The 17,816-nt window shown below is 42.8% G+C and overlaps 3 protein-coding genes across 5 annotated transcripts; 1 reads left to right on the top strand and 2 right to left on the bottom strand.

Moving 5' to 3' along the window:
- Positions 1-577: 577 nt before the first annotated feature.
- Positions 578-7,518, bottom strand: LOC115534458 (arf-GAP with dual PH domain-containing protein 1). The gene is made up of 11 exons (XM_030345453.1): positions 7,218-7,518; positions 6,444-6,574; positions 6,120-6,211; positions 5,398-5,480; positions 3,731-3,843; positions 2,797-2,943; positions 2,401-2,484; positions 2,034-2,096; positions 1,725-1,796; positions 1,129-1,357; positions 578-1,019 (listed from the first exon to the last, which is right to left on the bottom strand). The coding sequence occupies exons 1-11, from the start codon at positions 7,366-7,368 to the stop codon at positions 991-993; spliced, it is 1,194 nt and encodes a 397-aa protein (XP_030201313.1). The 5' UTR covers positions 7,369-7,518; the 3' UTR covers positions 578-990.
- A 938-nt stretch (positions 7,519-8,456) lies between these two features.
- On the top strand, positions 8,457-13,431 carry LOC115559273 (uncharacterized). 3 transcript variants are annotated; one of them, XM_030378089.1, is made up of 4 exons: positions 8,457-8,618; positions 9,580-10,248; positions 10,375-10,482; positions 11,205-13,431. In XM_030378089.1, the coding sequence occupies exons 2-4, from the start codon at positions 9,610-9,612 to the stop codon at positions 12,198-12,200; spliced, it is 1,743 nt and encodes a 580-aa protein (XP_030233949.1). In that variant the 5' UTR covers positions 8,457-8,618; positions 9,580-9,609; the 3' UTR covers positions 12,201-13,431. The 3 variants fall into 3 exon arrangements, with proteins under 3 accessions (XP_030233949.1, XP_030233933.1, XP_030233940.1); XM_030378073.1 differs by having other exon boundaries at positions 10,372-10,482; XM_030378080.1 differs by lacking the exon at positions 8,457-8,618 and adding an exon at positions 8,655-8,997 and having other exon boundaries at positions 10,372-10,482.
- Positions 13,432-13,768: 337 nt separating this feature from the next.
- On the bottom strand, positions 13,769-16,654 carry LOC115559326 (immunoglobulin lambda-1 light chain). Its single transcript, XM_030378164.1, has 4 exons — positions 16,499-16,654; positions 16,068-16,391; positions 14,889-14,924; positions 13,769-14,277 (listed from the first exon to the last, which is right to left on the bottom strand). The coding sequence occupies exons 1-4, from the start codon at positions 16,536-16,538 to the stop codon at positions 13,946-13,948; spliced, it is 732 nt and encodes a 243-aa protein (XP_030234024.1). The 5' UTR covers positions 16,539-16,654; the 3' UTR covers positions 13,769-13,945.
- Positions 16,655-17,816: the final 1,162 nt, after the last annotated feature.

The following is a 17,816-nucleotide window of genomic DNA, read 5'->3' as shown; positions in this document are numbered from 1 at the left end:
TTTTGAGATGTTTTATATTAAATGTAGTGACATTTGGCTAGTTTTACTTTGCCCTGTATTATATATAGGCCTATATATGTATGTATAGATATGTACATATACATAAATATATATGCATGGTATAATGCGTAAACCTCAAGATTGCTTCATGCCATTATTTGCTTATTGTATTAATTGTCTGTTATGAGCCTACCCAATAAACATGCATCTCATTTTTTACGATTTTTTCATTGTAAGGTGCAATGTGCTTCTCTATAATCACTTAATGCTAAATATTTCCCCACTAACTAATACCAACAGTACGTGTTTGTAAATGAGCCGATATCCATCAGAATATTGTCTCATTCTCTGATCGTATTCATTTCAGACGACACTACAATAAAGAGTGTGCAGTTACATGGTCTCGACTTGTTGTCTCTCTGTGGTTCTCTTTGAATTGTATTTGTCACAACAAAGTGAAACACTGTACTTTAAACAGTATATTCAAAAACATCTGCATCTACATTTTCGTAGATTTACATTAATGACAAGCCTTACTTGGCACAACCAATGCAAGGAAATGAGGCTCAAGGCAATATCTCCCTCTGCTGGATAAATAGTTTAATAGCTTGTTACACATTTACAAAAAGCCTTATTTGACTGACATGAAAAGAGTAAAGTCACGTCACAATAATGAAATATAAATAAAATAATAGCAAAGGCATGCACAATATTTGGTCAGTGCTTCTTGGGTCGATTTAATTACATATGTGCATGTGCAAATGCAATTCATATGTAACTCATATGTAAAATGAACATTGTTAAAACGTTATTGATATTTGTGTTTTTGTCTATTGTTAAGTAATAAAGATTCACTCGAATCTCTTCTCAACTCTTGTTCTCATCTTCAATGTCCTCCTCATCTTCTCATGTGATCCTTATCTGTTACCTCTTCTCATCCGTCAGGTCTTCTCCTGTCCTTCTCAGCTGACGCAAACCTCTTTGGCACGTCTAGGATCTGTGTTTAAAGCGAGCCTCGACTGCAGAAACATAGAGAAAGCGTTAAGGAGCACACTAATTCATTAGTGAAATATGCAAAGCGGTATAGACTGTCTAGTCCTTAGGTCCCTCGGGGGCTGTCAACGTTACCTGCGTACTCCTGGGGAAGCATCGGCCTGTTCACCACCCGGTGAAAGACGGCGAGCCAGTCTTTCTGCTCCGCTTCGGTCTCGCAGGCAAACAGGAACTTCCTGTCGGGGGTTACTATGGTGACTCCAAACCGCCAGTTAAGACCCTGGCAGGGCGAGGAGAGACCGGGAAGAACGAAGTAATTGTTCTCCTTGCTGCCGATGAACACTTCTCCTCGTGCGTTGGCGTCCTAGGAGGACGGAGAAAGATAAATGCTCTCCGATGCTGCTGTCAATCAGTAAAGAACATGTGTATGATAATGATGAACTCAGATAAAAAACAGCTGTACTCAAAGTACGGATGAAATGCACTGGTAACGCATGTCTGGCACAGATTCCTTAGTATTTGTGTAAAATGATCTTGTTGTTTCTAAAAGGGAACTCATTTGGTAATTTTCTCTCACACACAAACACATACTGGCACACATCATGTATATTGTTTGTTCCTGCTTTTTCTAAATGAATTTGCTATGCTCAATTGGCCGAACATGTATTTCTATTTGTCTTGCACTGTATCTGCAGCAAACAATTATCCCAAGGGTGCGTTCCCTTTAATACCAGGGGATCTTTGAAGTACATTAGCCTCCTGTCATCCAAGGTGAACCATCTCTTCTTGAAGCCCTCTTTGTGCTGAAAGCAAGGAAAGAAGGGAAATTATGGCTCAAGCTTGAATGAAACCAGAATAGCAAATATTCTTGCCCTATTTAAATTGAAAAAATACTAAATTCCATCATTTTTTCTGTCAGTATTCTCTTGTGACACCCAAATTTCCCTTTGGGAGTTTTACAAAGTATTAACTTACTTTCTTATTCATTCATCCAAGCTAATCTGTGATCTGCCATTTTTAATATGATGTTAGTTCTTTACCTTTGGGCCTGTCTTCTCCATGTGGCCTTCCTTAATGTAGTTACGTGTTAGCTGTGGTACCAACTGGGCAAAGCACATTAAAGACACAATTAATTACAATTTATTGACTGCGATATAAAGGAATGAGTGAAGCTGTACAAATGAATGTATGAGTGAAGGTGTTTGAATAAATGAGTGAAGGTATGTGATGAATGAGTGAAGGTATGTGATGAATGAGTGAACGTGTGTTAATGAATGAGTGCGCGTGTGTGTGAATGCATCGGTGAAGGTGTGCGAATGAATGAGTGAAGGTGTGTGAATGAATGAGTGAAGTGTGAATGAATGAGTGAGGTGTGAATGAATGAGTGAAGGTGTGTGAATGACTTACGTCACTGATGGAGGCTCCAGGGTAGGCCACTTGGAGATAGTGAAACCGAGCTGCACGAATGGCATTAAACCAGTCGACCATTTCCTGAAGAAATAAAAAGCCTCACAATGTATTCAAGATTGATTTGATTGGTCATAGATAAAAATTGTGATTCATTGTTAGAGCAGAATTTAACAACACATTTCTTTTAGTTGTAATTGTTTGTTTGTTTGTTTGTTTGTTTGTTTGTTTAAAACCACCGGGTAGTTGTTAACACATGTTGTATTGATAAGACAAGGTAAACAATACTTCCTTTGATTATAAATAATGTCCAGCAGAGGGCGACATGCACTTATTGGGATCTCAAGGACTTCTGCCTCTAAACCTTCCACCAAACAGAGGGCTATTGTGAATCACCTTGCCGTCCATATGGTAAACAAAGATGTTCCTTGTGCTGTTGTCGTTCAGATAGGTTAACTGCAGCCCATGGGCGTTGCCGATTTTAGTTGGCTGAAAGGTTGCATTGAGGGTATTGATTTTCATCACTGCCTTAGGTTCCTTAGCCTGGGGACGAAAGAGGCAGTAGGAGATGGTGAGAGAGAGAGAGAGAGAGAGAGAGAGAGAGAGAGAGAGAGAGAGAGAGAGAGGGAGAGGGCGAGAGAGAGAGAGGGGGGGGGGGGGGGGGGGAGAGAGCGGGGAAGAGAGAGACAGATGGAGAGAGAGAGAAAGATAGAGAGAGAGCGGGGTGAGTGAGAGAGATAGAGACAGAGACAGAGCGACAGAAAGAAAGAGAGAGAAAGAGAGAAGAAAATGAGAGAGAAAGAGGGACAGAGAGAGAGAAAAGGAGAGCGAGAGAAAGTCAGTGAAAAGGAGAGAGCATGCGAGCGAGAGAAAGAGACACGCGGAGAATAGGAGAATAATGGACAACAGCGAAGACCATGGAAAGTTAGAATTCAGCTCTATATCCGTACATCATGGAGCAGGGAAGAGGAACACGTTTATGTTTAGAGTGTACAGCAAGAAAGCTGGTGGTGTTGGTGTACTCCTCAAATATGTGAGAAGAATGAAAGCGGGAGAGAGAGAGAGACAGAGAGAGAGAGAGACAGAGAGAGACACAGAGAGAGACACAGACTGAGTGTGCGAGAGAGATAGACTGAGAGCACGAGAGAGAGACAGACTGAGAGAGAGAGAGAGAGAGAGAGGGACACAGACTGAGAGTGCGAGAGAGAGACAGACTGAGAGAGACAGAGAGGGAGAGAGAGACACAGACTGAGAGTGCGAGAGAGAGACAGACTGAGAGACACAGAGAGAGAGAGAGAGAGAGCGCGACAGACCGACCAGGGACACTCACATCGTGCTTGTTGTAGTACTTCAGAACACCTTCCCGCTCGGACAGAATGAACTTTCGGCTGAGGTACTGTCCGTTGTCTTTGCCTCGTTTCCATAGTAACCCCTCTCTATAGCCTGCCAAGGGAGAGACAGCAGAGAGCCCCTGTTAAGATGTTCAAAACAGGGTTCAACCCAAGGAACCGCACACCTTCAGATAATGGTACGAGCCTTTCACCCTATAAAGGAAGGTTGTGTTTAAACCCAAATAAAAGCTGTAATAGAGCTTCTGGACCATGGTACTGTTCAATCAAGTTTTTGAGTTAATTAGTTAGATACCGTGGCTCATAACCAAGGAAAACTAGCTCATGCCAGGGCAAACATTTCCCCTCCTGAAGTATTTCTTTCATCAAGCATTTTGGGAAATTTGTGGTTCAGATAAGAACGTGGCCTAGTTTTTTATTTTACTGTTTAGGGTTACTACCAAATGGCTTTTAACATTTCTCTGGGCTTCCACAAATGTTATTTGTAATGGCAATTGTTCTTGTGGCCGCTACATGTTGTGTCTCGACACTGAACCACAAAGCACCATTATGTTAGACAAAGAGTTTGTGTGTGTGAGAGAGAGAGAGAGAGAGAGAGAGAGAGAGAGAGAGAGAGAGAGAGAGAGAGAGAGAGAGAGAGAGAGAGAGGCAAAATGCCACTCTCTCTCTGTGACAAATTAAAGGGGAATAAACGGCTAAGATAGCGGAAGGAATTAGTCAAGAAGAGGAACAAAGAATAAAAAAGAGAGACCTCACTCAATGACTTCACTTCCACTGCAGATTAACTTGTGGGATCGCACTCTCAATCACGTGCCGCTACTGTTGTTTCTAGGGCTGCAACTTTAAGCTCATTCATTAATTGGATGATACATGATTTATAATATCGATTAATCCATTTATAATATCGATTAATCGATTAATCGTCAGGGGATTTTATCGAGTAAAAACAACAGCAAATGCTACTTGATGCTTCGGAATTTCGAATACTTTGATCATTGTCAAATTCATACTAGGGTATGTTGTTCTTGCTTGCTTGTCAGATAAAGCCAGAAAAATTGAGGGCATCACTTTGGATGAATTTGGTTAGTTTTTAAGACAGGTTTCCTATGACCAAACCAAGCGTGTGACTTTCTGGGACAGGGTTCAGGGATAGGTAGACAGAGTGGTCCAAATTGAAAAGGTTCAACAGTGGAGTTCTCTATCTGGGATGAGATCAGCTGTGCATCCCTGGAATGCTGGGAATGATAAACTGATCATTTGTTGCTCACGCCAGTTAGAGAATAGGGGATATTGTGACCGGGAGACAAAAAAACCCACAGATGGAGCCATGATGAGTCATAGGGTTTTCGGGGGGGAGGGGGGGAGGGGGGATCAATGCATGTGAGCATCGCAATTCGTAACTTCTAATATAGAAAAATAAATAAACTTCTAACTACAAAAAGTAAAAATAAAGGTTTTTCCTGTGCTGATAGGCTTGCCTTTGTGTGTTTTCATGATTTGCAATCAGTATATAAAACGTTTTCAAACATATATTTTTCCTTTTATCTTTTATATTGTTTCAATTTTGTTATTCACACTGTTATGCACACTTTGCTCTGTATTCATGCTGCAATCTCTTGTGTGTGCGTGCATGCGTGTGTGTTGTTACCTGAAGAGTATGGCTCCTGCCTCTCGAGGCAGGCAAACTCGTTCCTCTCATACCTGGCTCTGATCCACTGTTCCCGCAAAAGCCTGTGGAGGCCGTTAGACCCTCATGAATTAATATACCGTAACCTAGGTTTATGAAATCTTTGTTGTGCCATTTCTCGCATGCAAGACACTTTTGCAGTTCCAAACCCCACAACGTCTCCCCTGAATGATACATCATTTAACGAATCATCACTAAAGAATAACCCAAAAGATATATTCAAAACATTAAGACTAGCAGTCTCCTGCTGCAACCTTTTTCTACAAAGGACGGTAGCTTTGTGGTCACTTGACGGTTAGCTAGATTCCTCTGCAACTTAAGCACAGGAAGTGGGTTGAGATAACTCAACACTGATCCTGCGACGACTCAGATCCTGCGACTCAGTCCAAGAGAAGCAAAATACACTCCATGGCTCAAACATATTGACAGAGAAACAATTCTTCTGAACGTCAAACACTGATAACCGTTTGCACCGTTACATTGATGAACATATACGTTACGCTAGTACTGAGAGCATGATGCATAGCAGGTAACAGTAGGTACGCCTCATGGTTATCTTCCCATGTCACCCGGCTCAACCGTAGCTACATCACTACCATCGATGATCCTCGGTGTCGGAGGACAGACACCCTCCGTCCCAGCGGACATGGTAGCGTGGGAGCGAAGGCGCTCTCCTCACTTACGTGCAGTCTGTGTGCGTGGGTCGGTAGTAAAACGGGGGCACGTTCTGTTCGTACCGGGCCTTCGCCTTGTTGTTGCCTGTGGAGGCCAGGAACTGCAGAGTAGGAGGGACAAAATATCTCGCTTTTTAAGTGAATAACACAGGCAATGAGCTTCATGTCCCAGCAAGGTTTCAGCGTTCAAGCGACACACATTTAAACCAAGTTAGATGTATAGACTAATAAGGAAGGCAGAAAACTGTTTATAAACTAAACAGACGGTGCAACACGTAGAAGTGGCAGAAGGATAAAGACGTCCAGAGAGATGGATGTGTCTGCGGTTCTTACCTCGGCCTCAGAGTCGCTCCAGGGGTCCAGTAGGACTGACTTGAGTTTGCTAATGTACGTGATGTTTCGGTGGAGGCCTGAACAGCTTTGACAGATGAAGACACCCAGCGTGTAGGAGGCCCAGGTGGGGTCTGTGGGAGCACACGCAGAGGCTTATCAAAATGTCAAAAGGCATAAGTGTAACCCATAGCTTTGGGAATGGACCAATAGCGTTCATGGCAGAGATATACATCAATAGAATAAAATAAAATAATAATCGATTCATCATTTTGCTATAATTCTATACTCAATGCAAAGCTTATCACAAGTTTCCAGAACCAATGGTGATGTCTTCCTTAAACTGTGAATTCATCTGGATAGTAATTTATTCATTTTCTGATGATAGACAAAGGATTAATTGACTAATCACTCTTGCGAACGCATAATAAGTAAAAATGCTTAGCTGTCCACCACTGAAAATGTACCTTGTCATTCACTGTCACGGCTACGTACTATCGACCCAGAATGGTGAGGCTGCTCTCATCCTACAAACTAAAGCGTATGGTCAGTGTATATTTAAGTAGGCATGAGTTTTCATTCTCCCGAGCTACTGCATGATTTCGTTTTGCTTAAAGCAAAGCATTATTCATTTTATCAGTAACCCTGAGAAGTTTATATTTCAGGCAACAATCGCTCCAGTCAGTTCTCCCGCTCACATTCACATTCCGTCTGGACTTGATGGTTGTAATAAACACAGTTGTGCAGAAGCCCTAGCACCCCATCTAATCGGCATACCTGGAGCTCCACAATCCGCACAGGTTCCATTCCCAGGTTTGTCCAAAAGTTGTTCGAGGAGCTGTCTGTTCTTTTTTTCATCCGTGGATTCCGTAGCCATAATGCATGTTCTTTCAACCACTTGCTCGGTGTATCTCAGACTCCAATACATCTAAAACAAATAATTCGCAGCAAAAACTAACATTGAAAGCATGCCATCGAGCGCATGTTCGTCAGGTTCATCCACCGTCGACGCCGAGACGTCGCCTCTGGCTCTCCTTTAGCGGGCACGTCTGACTGGAGGGAGTCCAAACGATTCCTTTGGCTAATTTTTATTTTTTTTTTAATATATATAAAATGAATAAATCTAGTTAGGCTTTAACACAATTTCTTTCATTTCCAACAATAAACCATTTAACAATTTAAACCATTTAAGCCTATTTAAAGTATCATGGCCAGGTTGGTTTTAAGCGCCCTCTGGTGGTGGTGAAGGGTAGGAAAAAGGCGATCCCCTCAATGCCTCCAGATGTAAAAAAACAGAGCTTCCTCTTGGTTATTTTTCTCTTAAATTGGTATCATCTAGTACATTTTATTTTAGAGGAGTGCAATCATTTCAGTACGGTTGCTATCCCAATTTCTGTTTTTGGCTTGCTCTTTTTATTAACTTTTTATTTAAGAAATAGGCCTACCCTGTTAAAAATCCCCCCCCCCCCAAAAGAAAGAAAAGTAGTATGAACATGTCAATCCTCGTAAGAATCGTAACCGCATAAATCATTGAAATCACTGAATCATCAAATTGCAAGGGGCCAAAACATAACTACTTTCTCTTATAAAATAATAATGTTGTGAGGATTATAAACAGTAATATTAAAACAATTGTAGCCGACAATGTGGCTTATTTTGGAATGGCGTTATCCTTACCTGCACTACCTGTATGTTACATTCATGTTTAATTAGGGATATTTGAGGAACCAAGCCTAAGATTTTTACTCTTGTGTTCTGTACAATAAGATGTAATAATACATTCTGATTCTGATTCTGATAAGATAGGCCTACCTATATTCCAACCGCTATGAATACCTTTTTGGAGTCCAGTTGTGTATGTATGTAGTGATGTGATGTAGTGCAAAGAGTTGAATTAGCGTCATTATTTTTGATCTTTAGACCACTTACAGGATTTGTATTTGTAGTCTGCCAACGTTAGCCTACAACAACTACAACACCCATAAACCTCATAGACCGTCGCGCAGTCATGACCAAACCGGAAGTGTCGTGTAATCATCCGCGCAATGTACAGTGGCTCGGTTGTTTTTTTATGTATGCGCGTTATGTGTAGTTCATTGTCGTTCCAGTAGATTGCAAATGTTTTTTGGAAGGTAACACGATAAGACCGTCTAAACACTGCGAGGGTGTCTTCGAAAGGTATGAAGTGTGCGCCGAAGGTCCCTGATACTAGCGCTTATTCCAATTGGCACAGGAAGACCAGCAGAGCCGCTGTGTCTGCACTCGGATCCTCGGTTCGGTGTTTCACGTTTTACACTCGATCAGGGGTTGCTCCTAATGCATCCCTATACTAAATACGACATTATTTATGTTTAATCATGTAGATACATATGGCGATCAGAGTCAATGAGAAGACTCCGTTCATGTTTGCAGTCAAGTGTTGACATTGTGAACAGCATTGACATAGGACGATATTTGTGTGGTTATAAATGTTTTGCTACCCGGTTAAGCCCGCTTGAACATTGTTATATATTGGTCAGGTTAAGGACGGTCAAGTCATACTGGCATATCTTCAAAGGTCAGTTTCGAAGGATTAATAGATTCAATAAGTACGATTGTGTTGGGATCCTTCCTCAATGTTTTGAATGGGATCACCGTTCCAGTGTAACATAGTAATGTATCAACGTTACTATTCACCACCGATTACCAAAGAAACACCCACTAAACCTTCATCGAAATGCTTTAGTGTAGTTTAGTGCACAATGTGCCGGAGCCTTCGTGAGCATTTTAACATGCAAATGTTCTCGCTGAGTTGACACAGTAGCTTGTTTTGCATCTGATTTGCTAAATGTTACCCTACTGAAACCATCTGGTGTTCCAGATCTTGAACTCCAGACTGCTGTAAATAAATCAAATTTCAGGTTCAGAGTCATCTTACCAGCTTGTTGGGCAAGTAGCTAGCTGCATCCACCAAGTTAGGTACTGCCCATCAAGGAGCATTTTCAATAATAAAAAGCCTACACCCACATAGTGCAGGTCAGAAGCCAAACCTTTTCTGTTACTATATCTAAAATAATAAATGAGGATCTTTGCATTTATGAAAAATGTGAATGACTGTGGAATCTGTTTGACCCTGAATATTTCCCCTTTCCATCCTAAGGTAGCTTCACACAGCCTCCAGAGAGAGACTATGGGCCGGCTGGACGAGGCTGCCAAGCTGAAAGTGGTGGAGTTGCGGAAGGCGGGCTTGAGTTTCCGTAAAATAAAAGCGGTGCTTGAGCTGGAGAACATCAAGGTGTCTGCCCAGGCCATCTACTTGTACCTGAGGGAGTTCCAAGGCAGGCCAGCTGGAAGAGGACGAGCCGGGGGGTCTGGGAGCAGCGTGGCACTGGAGACACCTCAAGGACCGGCCAGGCCCAAACCTTGGAACAATTCTCAGCTGCAGAACCTACTACGGGAAGCCTCTCATCAGGCCAACTGTATCGTAGCCTTGGAATTCGCCAAGAAAACCACGGCGGGTTCCGAGGCGAGGCCAAACTCCTCTGGGTCGAGTGACGCCGGGGTCGGGGGGCGGTCCGAGCAGCCGGCCGAGGGGAACCGGGAGGAGGCTGATATCCAGATTGTCAGCGTCACCTCCCTAGCCCAGAACAGCCAGCCGAGGCCGCTCCAGTCCCCTATGGCGCGGGCGGCTGCGGGGGCACATTCCACGACGGTGGCGACATCACTGGCCGCACTGCGAAGGAGAGTCTCGCCCTCGCCAGCGGCCACAAATCCTATCCTAGCAGCCCGTAAAAGACTCCTGGACAAAGCCCTGTCACACAGGGCAAAGGTGACCGCGGCCAAACTATGCTTTTTTTTTTTTTTTTTTCCTTTCTGAGTTGTAAAGCAACGACTCATTGATGTGTGTCTGTGTGTTCTATTGTAATTGCTGATTTCATGTCGTTCTCGAAAGCAGTCCTTCCAACCGATGGGACCACCGTCGCGGAGATACCAGCCCAGCGTCGCCGGGGAGGATTTGAGGCGTGTGATGGCCAGAGATCTTGAAAAGTATAGCAATGATAACGTAAGTGTGTTAAATGTATACCTGCGTTACGCCAGGGAATCCAAACTGGGTTAATGCGTCGGTGAGCAGTTTCCAGGGACCTTGTACATGCATGACACATTTTATTATGTCATTGTCCTTGTAACATTGATGAAGTTACCCATAAACATTCATCATTTGTGTATTTATCGTACTCACCATCCCGATTCTTTATTTATTACACTGCCTGCATGAACCCTATCTAGTTACCCGCCCACCGATATAAACTGTCAACGCAAGCTGCTTGAGAAAGCTGTGTGAGGCCTAATTGTTGAATGATCGATAATTGGTTAAACATTTCTCACTGCTACTAGTCCATGGTGTGGCTAACACTAGCTACTAGCTAGCAAGTGATAAAGTAACAAAACTGGAAAAGAAAACTGCCAGATCAGCTTGCTGTCATTTTTATAAAACCCTTGGTGAGAGTGTGAGTCTGAGATAGGGCCCTTATTGCAGGTTTCCATTTGTAATGATGATTTTGGCTGATCCATAAATATTAGACCAGAAAAGGAACGTTCTTCCATGTCTTGGATAAAGCTACTTGAGTCTGGGTCTGCTTTTGAGGCTTCTCTGAGGAGGGGCCTGTGTGAATACACAGCATTCTTTGTTTTTGAAAGGGTCTTACGGTTTTATTGTGATACCTAACTAGGACCTTGAATGCATTGCTGTTAACCTGCCATAATGTTTTTTTCTGTGATGTGCAGACTTTTATGACGGGGCAGCCCGGAGGAACCAATGACCCAAGGAGGGGTGTCCCACAACGGCCCGCCCTGTCAATTCGTTCCCCTCAACCACCACCAAGAGTTGGCGTTCGACCCCCGGCCCTTCTGACGTCCCCGGCCTCCAGGACCCCACAAATACGTCTTCACGCCCCCGGGGGTCCGTCCAACGCCCGACGAGACGGGGGTATCGGCCCATCGGGGAGTATCAGCCCCCAGCAGAAGGAGGCTCCGACGAGAAGTCTGGGTGGGGGTGGTGGGCCCGGTGCTGGGGGGGGGGGGGGCCTTCAGGACCAGGTGCAGCTCCTGGCCACCGAGGTGCGCGGCCTGGGCCTGGCGGTGAAGATGTTGGTGGAGCAGCAGAGCCGTCTGGAGAGGGAGCAGACGCAGCAGACGCGAGTCCAGAGGCAGATCCTGGGCGCACTCCAGGGCCTCGCCTCGAGCCTCGGCCCGTGTCGCGGTGTTCCCGCGCGGCCCGACAAAGCCCCCACGCCACCACCCGCCATGCCCACGGCCCCGGCCGCCGCCGCTGCGTTCAGCGAGGACCCGTTCACCTACAGCCAGGGTGCATACACGCCGTGCAACCAGGCGCAGTCCAGCTACAGCTCCATGGATGGTTTGGAGATTGTGGAGGCCTTTAAACTGCCAGAACTAAGGAGCGCGGGCGTCAACGGGTTTCCCCCTTGTAGCAATGCCGGGCCTTTGTCCCACTCCTACACCCAAGCACAGCCCTATACCACCGCGTACACACAGCAACACAGTCAAGCGGCAATGCCTTGCTACACTCAGTCCTTGGCCCAAACATATGTCCAGGCGAATGCTCAGTCATTCCGAGGCCTGGACGCAAAGGTTTCTGAATTCCCCAGTGGTTGTTTGGAAGGGTCTCTACAGGACTGCAGTATCCCTACAGAGCAGGTGATGAAGTCCACCCAGTCTTCAATGGAGGACCAACTCAATATTATTAAAGTGGAAGAAACTTAGGGTTTGTTAGGCTTGAAGAACAGTTACTTTATATCTAACCCTACGCCTAATCATAGTACTTTTGTAGCTAATAAATCTTTTTAAAGGAATATAATCCCATTACTTACAGTACAAAGCGGATATATTTCACATTCCCAATCTCATGCATTTCAATGGAAATAATAATTGGCCATCAGTCTCAACGTCTGATGCCACATGCATATCATAAGGTATCCTTCATTTTTTTCTATTAGAAAGGGCTTGGATGTCTCGGACACGACAGATTTGATTTGTTTTCACTGCGTACATTGTTTGACTGAAATGTTGGATTGTTATTGAACTTAAAAAAAGAAAAAGTATTTTAACATTAACAATCCAAACATTGAAATGTCAGCAAACCTATCTGTTTTAAAGTAAGGTAAATAGGGTTGTGCTTTTATCTGTATTAAGTAACACTAACAGGTGAAAAAATTAACATATCTGATGCTTATGTTGTTGCAATTTTTACATGGTAGACCTTTCAAATAATTGATCTATGTCTTTATGAAGATGAACTCTATTCATTGCATATTCCTTTTTATACTTTTGTATGCAATATTCTGATATAAATCCATTTCCTCGTATATGTTTGTAATATCTCCATCCGTTCTTTCTTCATATATTTATAAGTTAGTAATTTATATTGTTAGACTGCTAGTGAGTATATAAGGGGTATCAAATAGGTGATAAGCTATGGTTCCCATACCGCATACTATAGTTAGTACAAAGTAATGGGTCACAAGTGTTCAGGCTCCCAACCTCAGTTGAGGCGGATGGGCACAAAACTGACCGGTTCATCCAGTTCATCTTCCATCACCCCAAGTGGAGTGGTAAAATCCCTGACCTTTGACCAGAAAGAAAAAAGCTGATTTGTTTTGGCAAAACACCTACTACCAACACAATGACCTTTCCAAAACGATGATATATGCTTTAAATCATCTATATTTATAGGTTTATGTATTTATAGGCTGGGTAGTCCACTGCACTATCCTTGTAAGAGTGAAAGATGACTTCCCCTTATAATTTACATAAAGCTATTCATGAAGCGAAGAGGCCACCAGGTGCATCCTGGGAACTAGATGGATGACTTGGGCAGGCATGCTTCACTGACTAGGGTGACACTTTTATTTACATGCTTATGTTATGTGTAATATAATAAATATTAATGATGACCGAAACATTAATTGAATAAAGTGATATATGGGAATGGAAATTAGAACGCAGGTTTGTCTTGGTTCATGGTTAGACGACCACTATGAAGGTGGATTGAATTCTGGCATATAGTATGTTTGTAGGAAGAGTATATATAGTTTATATCATGTCACTCATGTGAGGATTTTCTACATTCAATCTATTTGTCCAGTTGATATCTGAAGTGATTCTAACAGACACCAGCAGATGGCAGCACCTCTAAGCCTTTGTGGTGAAAAGCAAAACGTTTTTTCCCTCTGCCACTTTCATTGCCACATCAATGCAACGTATCGCATCTTTTATCAATTTAAGAAATCGACTAATCAAAACTTTGTCATTTGAAGAGCAGGAGACAACACTTTCTTTTCAAATGCAATGACTTTTATTGAGTGAACTTTTCTCAACACAACGTACATACAGGTTCATAGAAAGGTATCTAGTCGTGAATGCACACAAAAGCCCTTTAGACCACAAAATCACTCTATCTATTAGTGCACAAGCAGCAAGCAAGAAAGACATCAACGTTAACGTGACACTTATTCTGCAGTGCTCCGACATTCAGACATCCTCATTGTTTTCTCAAAGGAGCTTGAACCCACGGTCACTTTACATGTGTAGCTCCTATCCTCGCTGAAGTCACAAGCTCGAAGGGACAGATGGCTGCTGAGTTGGAAACTCTTGTCGGGGTGCTGAACTGCTGTGCTGGTCCAAGTCCCTTCGGTGACCGGACTCCCGTTGACCAGCCAGCTCACCTCTGCGAAGCCGATAGACATCTGCCGTGCCAGACAGACCAGAGCGGCATGGCTGGACGAGAGCGGATTGGTGGAAGGACGGTAGAATGTCAGGACAGGTGGAGGGAGGCTGGAGCCTGGAACATGAAAATGATGACAACATGAATCCGAGAAATTATTCGAGAATGTACAGATTTAGATGTTTGACGAAATGGTAGGCCTATCGCTTCAAGATTTACATATCATTTTATGGCTAGAAATATGTACTTTGGCACCTTCGATTGTATGTTGTTGTATCTGTTACCGATAGGAAGATTGTATCAATGTAAAAAATTAAACATATTACAAAGGCCTATTTTTTAGAAGTGAATAATAATGCAATATTATTTCTGATTATGGTAATAATCGTTTTAACAACAATGAAGCGTTGATGTTGTGTGAACCTAAAAGTTGCACATGATAACGTGGATGGTAGAATGGTTACCTTGAAAATGAATTAAAATAAAATAGAAAAAAAATAATGCCTAGGCCTACCGTTAGAATAATTATTATTGTATAAATAAATAATTTAATAGTCAACACTTATTTTACACCACTGTTTCTAGGCCTTGAACGCGCAGATGAAAACGACAAAAAACCGAAATGTTTTCGAAAAGTGTAAATGAAGATACCTTGATACATCTGTTCATAGGAAATACGAATACAAACCTTTACAATTGTCAATAAGTAAACATGAATCAAGACTTACCAGTAACGATCACCTTTGTGCCTCCGCCGAATACCACAGTGATTCAGTTTGTATTCATGGCCGTACAAAAACCTCCTGACTTGTTGAAGCCAGTGGATCCACCCTCTATGTGATGCCTTTCCCAGGAATAACAGGTAGAAACCGTTTTAATCCAGTGAAGTCCAAGTAAGAATTTGTCCTTGCCAAATGGTCAATGAAAATGCCATTTCCAGTAAATACAAAAAAGTTAGATATGTTTTTTTGTTCATCTTTGAATCACCATCCAGTTCCTTAGATCCACAGAAGTCCAACGTTTACTTGCCTCCAACAACAGATAAACACAAATTGTGGTAAATGATTAACTGAGTGCCTATCATTATAATGAGCTGTGTGCAAAAAATACAAAAAGATCTCTTCAGCATAACGTTACCATGAAGAACATGAAGCAGAAATTAGGTTTTCGTGAATTGGGGTTCTTCATGAATAACAGAGGCACCTCCTCCTCTATGTTACACCCAGTTATAGTAACAACAAATTCAATGACTTAGCCTCTTCAGTAATATTATTGATCAGCCAAAGGAGCAGCATCCTAAAGGGTTCATAAATATGAGTCCAAGACTAACCAGAGGAGTAGAGGTCAGGAAGTATTGATCACACCTGTCTCCGGAATCACAATAAACTCCCATCTTCCAACATGCATTTCATTCATATAAATACTACAGCTCAAATGACTGTAGTGTACGAATGAAAAGGTTTATAAATCTCAGCTGTTTCTTTTCTTTTTCTCGTTGCAAAAACTAAATCATGTATGATGTCAATCAGCCACTTGCCCAAACAGTATCATATATAAATTGTAATAACCCCTGAATGATTATATTTCATGTATTGAGGGAAATCCAGTGACTGCAGTTAGACCCCTATCTGAAAGGCTTTGTGCTCAATCACCTTTTGCCTACCTGTAAACATCCATGAGAAATCTGCCTAGTCCTTCATTCTCCCTAAGTGGATGTCAAAGCAGCACAGTTCACATTAGTGTCCTACAAGGATGGATTTGAGGTTTTCGTCAAATAATCGGTCATGTGAGAATGTTAGAAACGGTTGGTCATGAAGGCTTCACACTGTGCCACCATCTGAGAGAGCAGAAAAGCAGAAGTGCTCTGAGAAGAGGTTTTTGTCATGGTGTAAATCACTGTGATACGTATTCTTTAGCAGGATCATCCCATGTGTTACAGTGATAAACTGCAGAGTCTCCTTCCTCCACATTATTGATGATCAAGCGACAATCAGACACGGTCTTACAAGTAGATGTGAAATGGGGTGAGGAAAATCCAGGACCATATGTCACATTGGGCAAATTTAGGTGAAACTGCAGTACAAACTGAGGAACTCCTCCAGGTATCTGTTTAAACCAGAAAGCACGTCGATCAATAACGCTCCCCATGTTACAGTCCATGGAGGCTGTCTCTCCTCTGGTCAGCGTCACAACAGAAGGCTGCTGTGTCACCACAGTCACAGCGCTCACACCTGGAGGAGAAAGCAAAGCAGAAAGCAGGGAGCCGTGAGAGGTGAAGACCTGACGCTGATCAATGGGACATGAGGCCAGAGCTGCAGTGAAGCAGCCTCCTCCTTACATGTGAGAGCAGCCAGGAGAGAGCAGAGAGTCCCCAGCATGTTGTCAGTGTGGAGCGGGAAGGTCTCTGGCTGTCCAGCTGAGAGGTGAGCAGGGTTAAGGGTGAGGAGAGGAGGAGAGGCACAAGAACCACCGGCTTATAAACACACCCAGACAGAGGAGGGGAGGGGCTTTCACCACACTACTGAGGATGGAACTTCGTGTCATGTGTTGTGCTCAATCCTCTCTCCTTGGCTGCACATGGATCTGATGAGTGAACAGGTCAAAGGTCAGAGTCGTCCGGTTGGGATTGCGTATGTTCGATGCTACACGCATGTGGTCATGAATGTGGAGAATCACCTCTTGTTATTGCACGCCAGTGACTGCCTTCAACTAAGAAATCAGCAGTTCTGAAGAGGAGGGAGTCTGGAAACAGGAAGAGGAGCCTCAGGTAGAGCTCACTGCACTGATGCACCTCCATGGATGGATGAATTAGTGGATGAATGAAACATTCAAATGACATCAAAAAAGTTGGGATACCAAAACAGGTTCATATGGCAAGCCGAATTGTCATTTATTAACTAAGTTTGACTATCCGGAATTTACATTGTAGATATCAACAATGTAGTTGTGACTAGTCAAAACGACAGTTGGAGATATCTGTCATTCAGTTTTGACTAGGCGAAACTTAATTGCAGATATCTGCAACACATATCCAGTCTAACGAATTTATGTCAAATCGGCTTGCCATAGGTTCAGAGATAATTAGGCAGTTGACAACATAACAAGTTTTGATAAATGACTTGGCCATCGCTTCTGTTCTGTTTCCAAACTTAGTTTAGTTTGTTTCATCATGTGACACATGGACACCTGTTCGTGTACACACACACACACACACACACACTTTCATAGCATCAAGGCCCTAACCTTAACTCCTTAACCAGCACTGCCCTTCTTAAAGGGAAAGAAGACTTCCCCTTATAATTTACATAAAGCTATTCATGAAGCCAAGAGGCCACCAGGTGCATCCTGGGAACTAGATGGACGAGGTGGACAGGCATGCTTCACTGACTAGGGTGACACTATTATTTACATGCTTATATTTAGTGCAATATAATAAATATTAGAGATGACCGAAACATTAATTGAATAAAGTGATATATGGGAATGGAAATTAGAACGCAGGTTTGTCTTGGTTCATGGTTAGACAACCACCATGAAGGTGGATTGAATTCTGGCATATAGTATGTTTGTATGGAGATTATATATAGTTTATATCATGTCACTCTCATGTGAGGATTTTCTGCATTCAATATTTTTTTTATGAACAGTTGATATCT

This window comes from Gadus morhua, chromosome 2 (genome assembly GCF_902167405.1).
Source record: "Gadus morhua chromosome 2, gadMor3.0, whole genome shotgun sequence".
NCBI lineage: Eukaryota > Metazoa > Chordata > Actinopteri > Gadiformes > Gadidae > Gadus > Gadus morhua.
This window is presented reverse-complemented; position numbering and strand designations above follow the sequence as displayed.

What these genes read in the sequence shown, in the direction of transcription:
- LOC115534458 (XM_030345453.1), bottom strand. Translation starts at nt 7,368, where the DNA reads ATGTATTGGAGTCTGAGATACACCGAGCAAGTGGTTGAAAGAACATGC. An exon ending in TGCGGATTGTGGAGCTCCAG is followed by an intron (nt 6,575 to 7,217) that starts GTATGCCGATTA and finishes GTGCTCCCACAG; the next exon opens with ACCCCACCTGGGCCTCCTAC. An exon ending in GCTTCCCCAGGAGTACGCAG is followed by an intron (nt 1,020 to 1,128) that starts GTAACGTTGACA and finishes ATGTTTCTGCAG; the next exon opens with TCGAGGCTCGCTTTAAACAC.
- LOC115559273 (XM_030378073.1), top strand. Translation starts at nt 9,610, where the DNA reads ATGGGCCGGCTGGACGAGGCTGCCAAGCTGAAAGTGGTGGAGTTGCGG. An exon ending in CCCTGTCACACAGGGCAAAG is followed by an intron (nt 10,249 to 10,371) that starts GTGACCGCGGCC and finishes CGTTCTCGAAAG; the next exon opens with CAGTCCTTCCAACCGATGGG. An exon ending in AAAAGTATAGCAATGATAAC is followed by an intron (nt 10,483 to 11,204) that starts GTAAGTGTGTTA and finishes TGTGATGTGCAG; the next exon opens with ACTTTTATGACGGGGCAGCC.
- LOC115559326 (XM_030378164.1), bottom strand. Translation starts at nt 16,538, where the DNA reads ATGCTGGGGACTCTCTGCTCTCTCCTGGCTGCTCTCACAT. An exon ending in GGATGATCCTGCTAAAGAAT is followed by an intron (nt 14,925 to 16,067) that starts ACGTATCACAGT and finishes ACTGAATCACTG; the next exon opens with TGGTATTCGGCGGAGGCACA. An exon ending in CACAAAGGTGATCGTTACTG is followed by an intron (nt 14,278 to 14,888) that starts GTAAGTCTTGAT and finishes TTCATGTTCCAG; the next exon opens with GCTCCAGCCTCCCTCCACCT.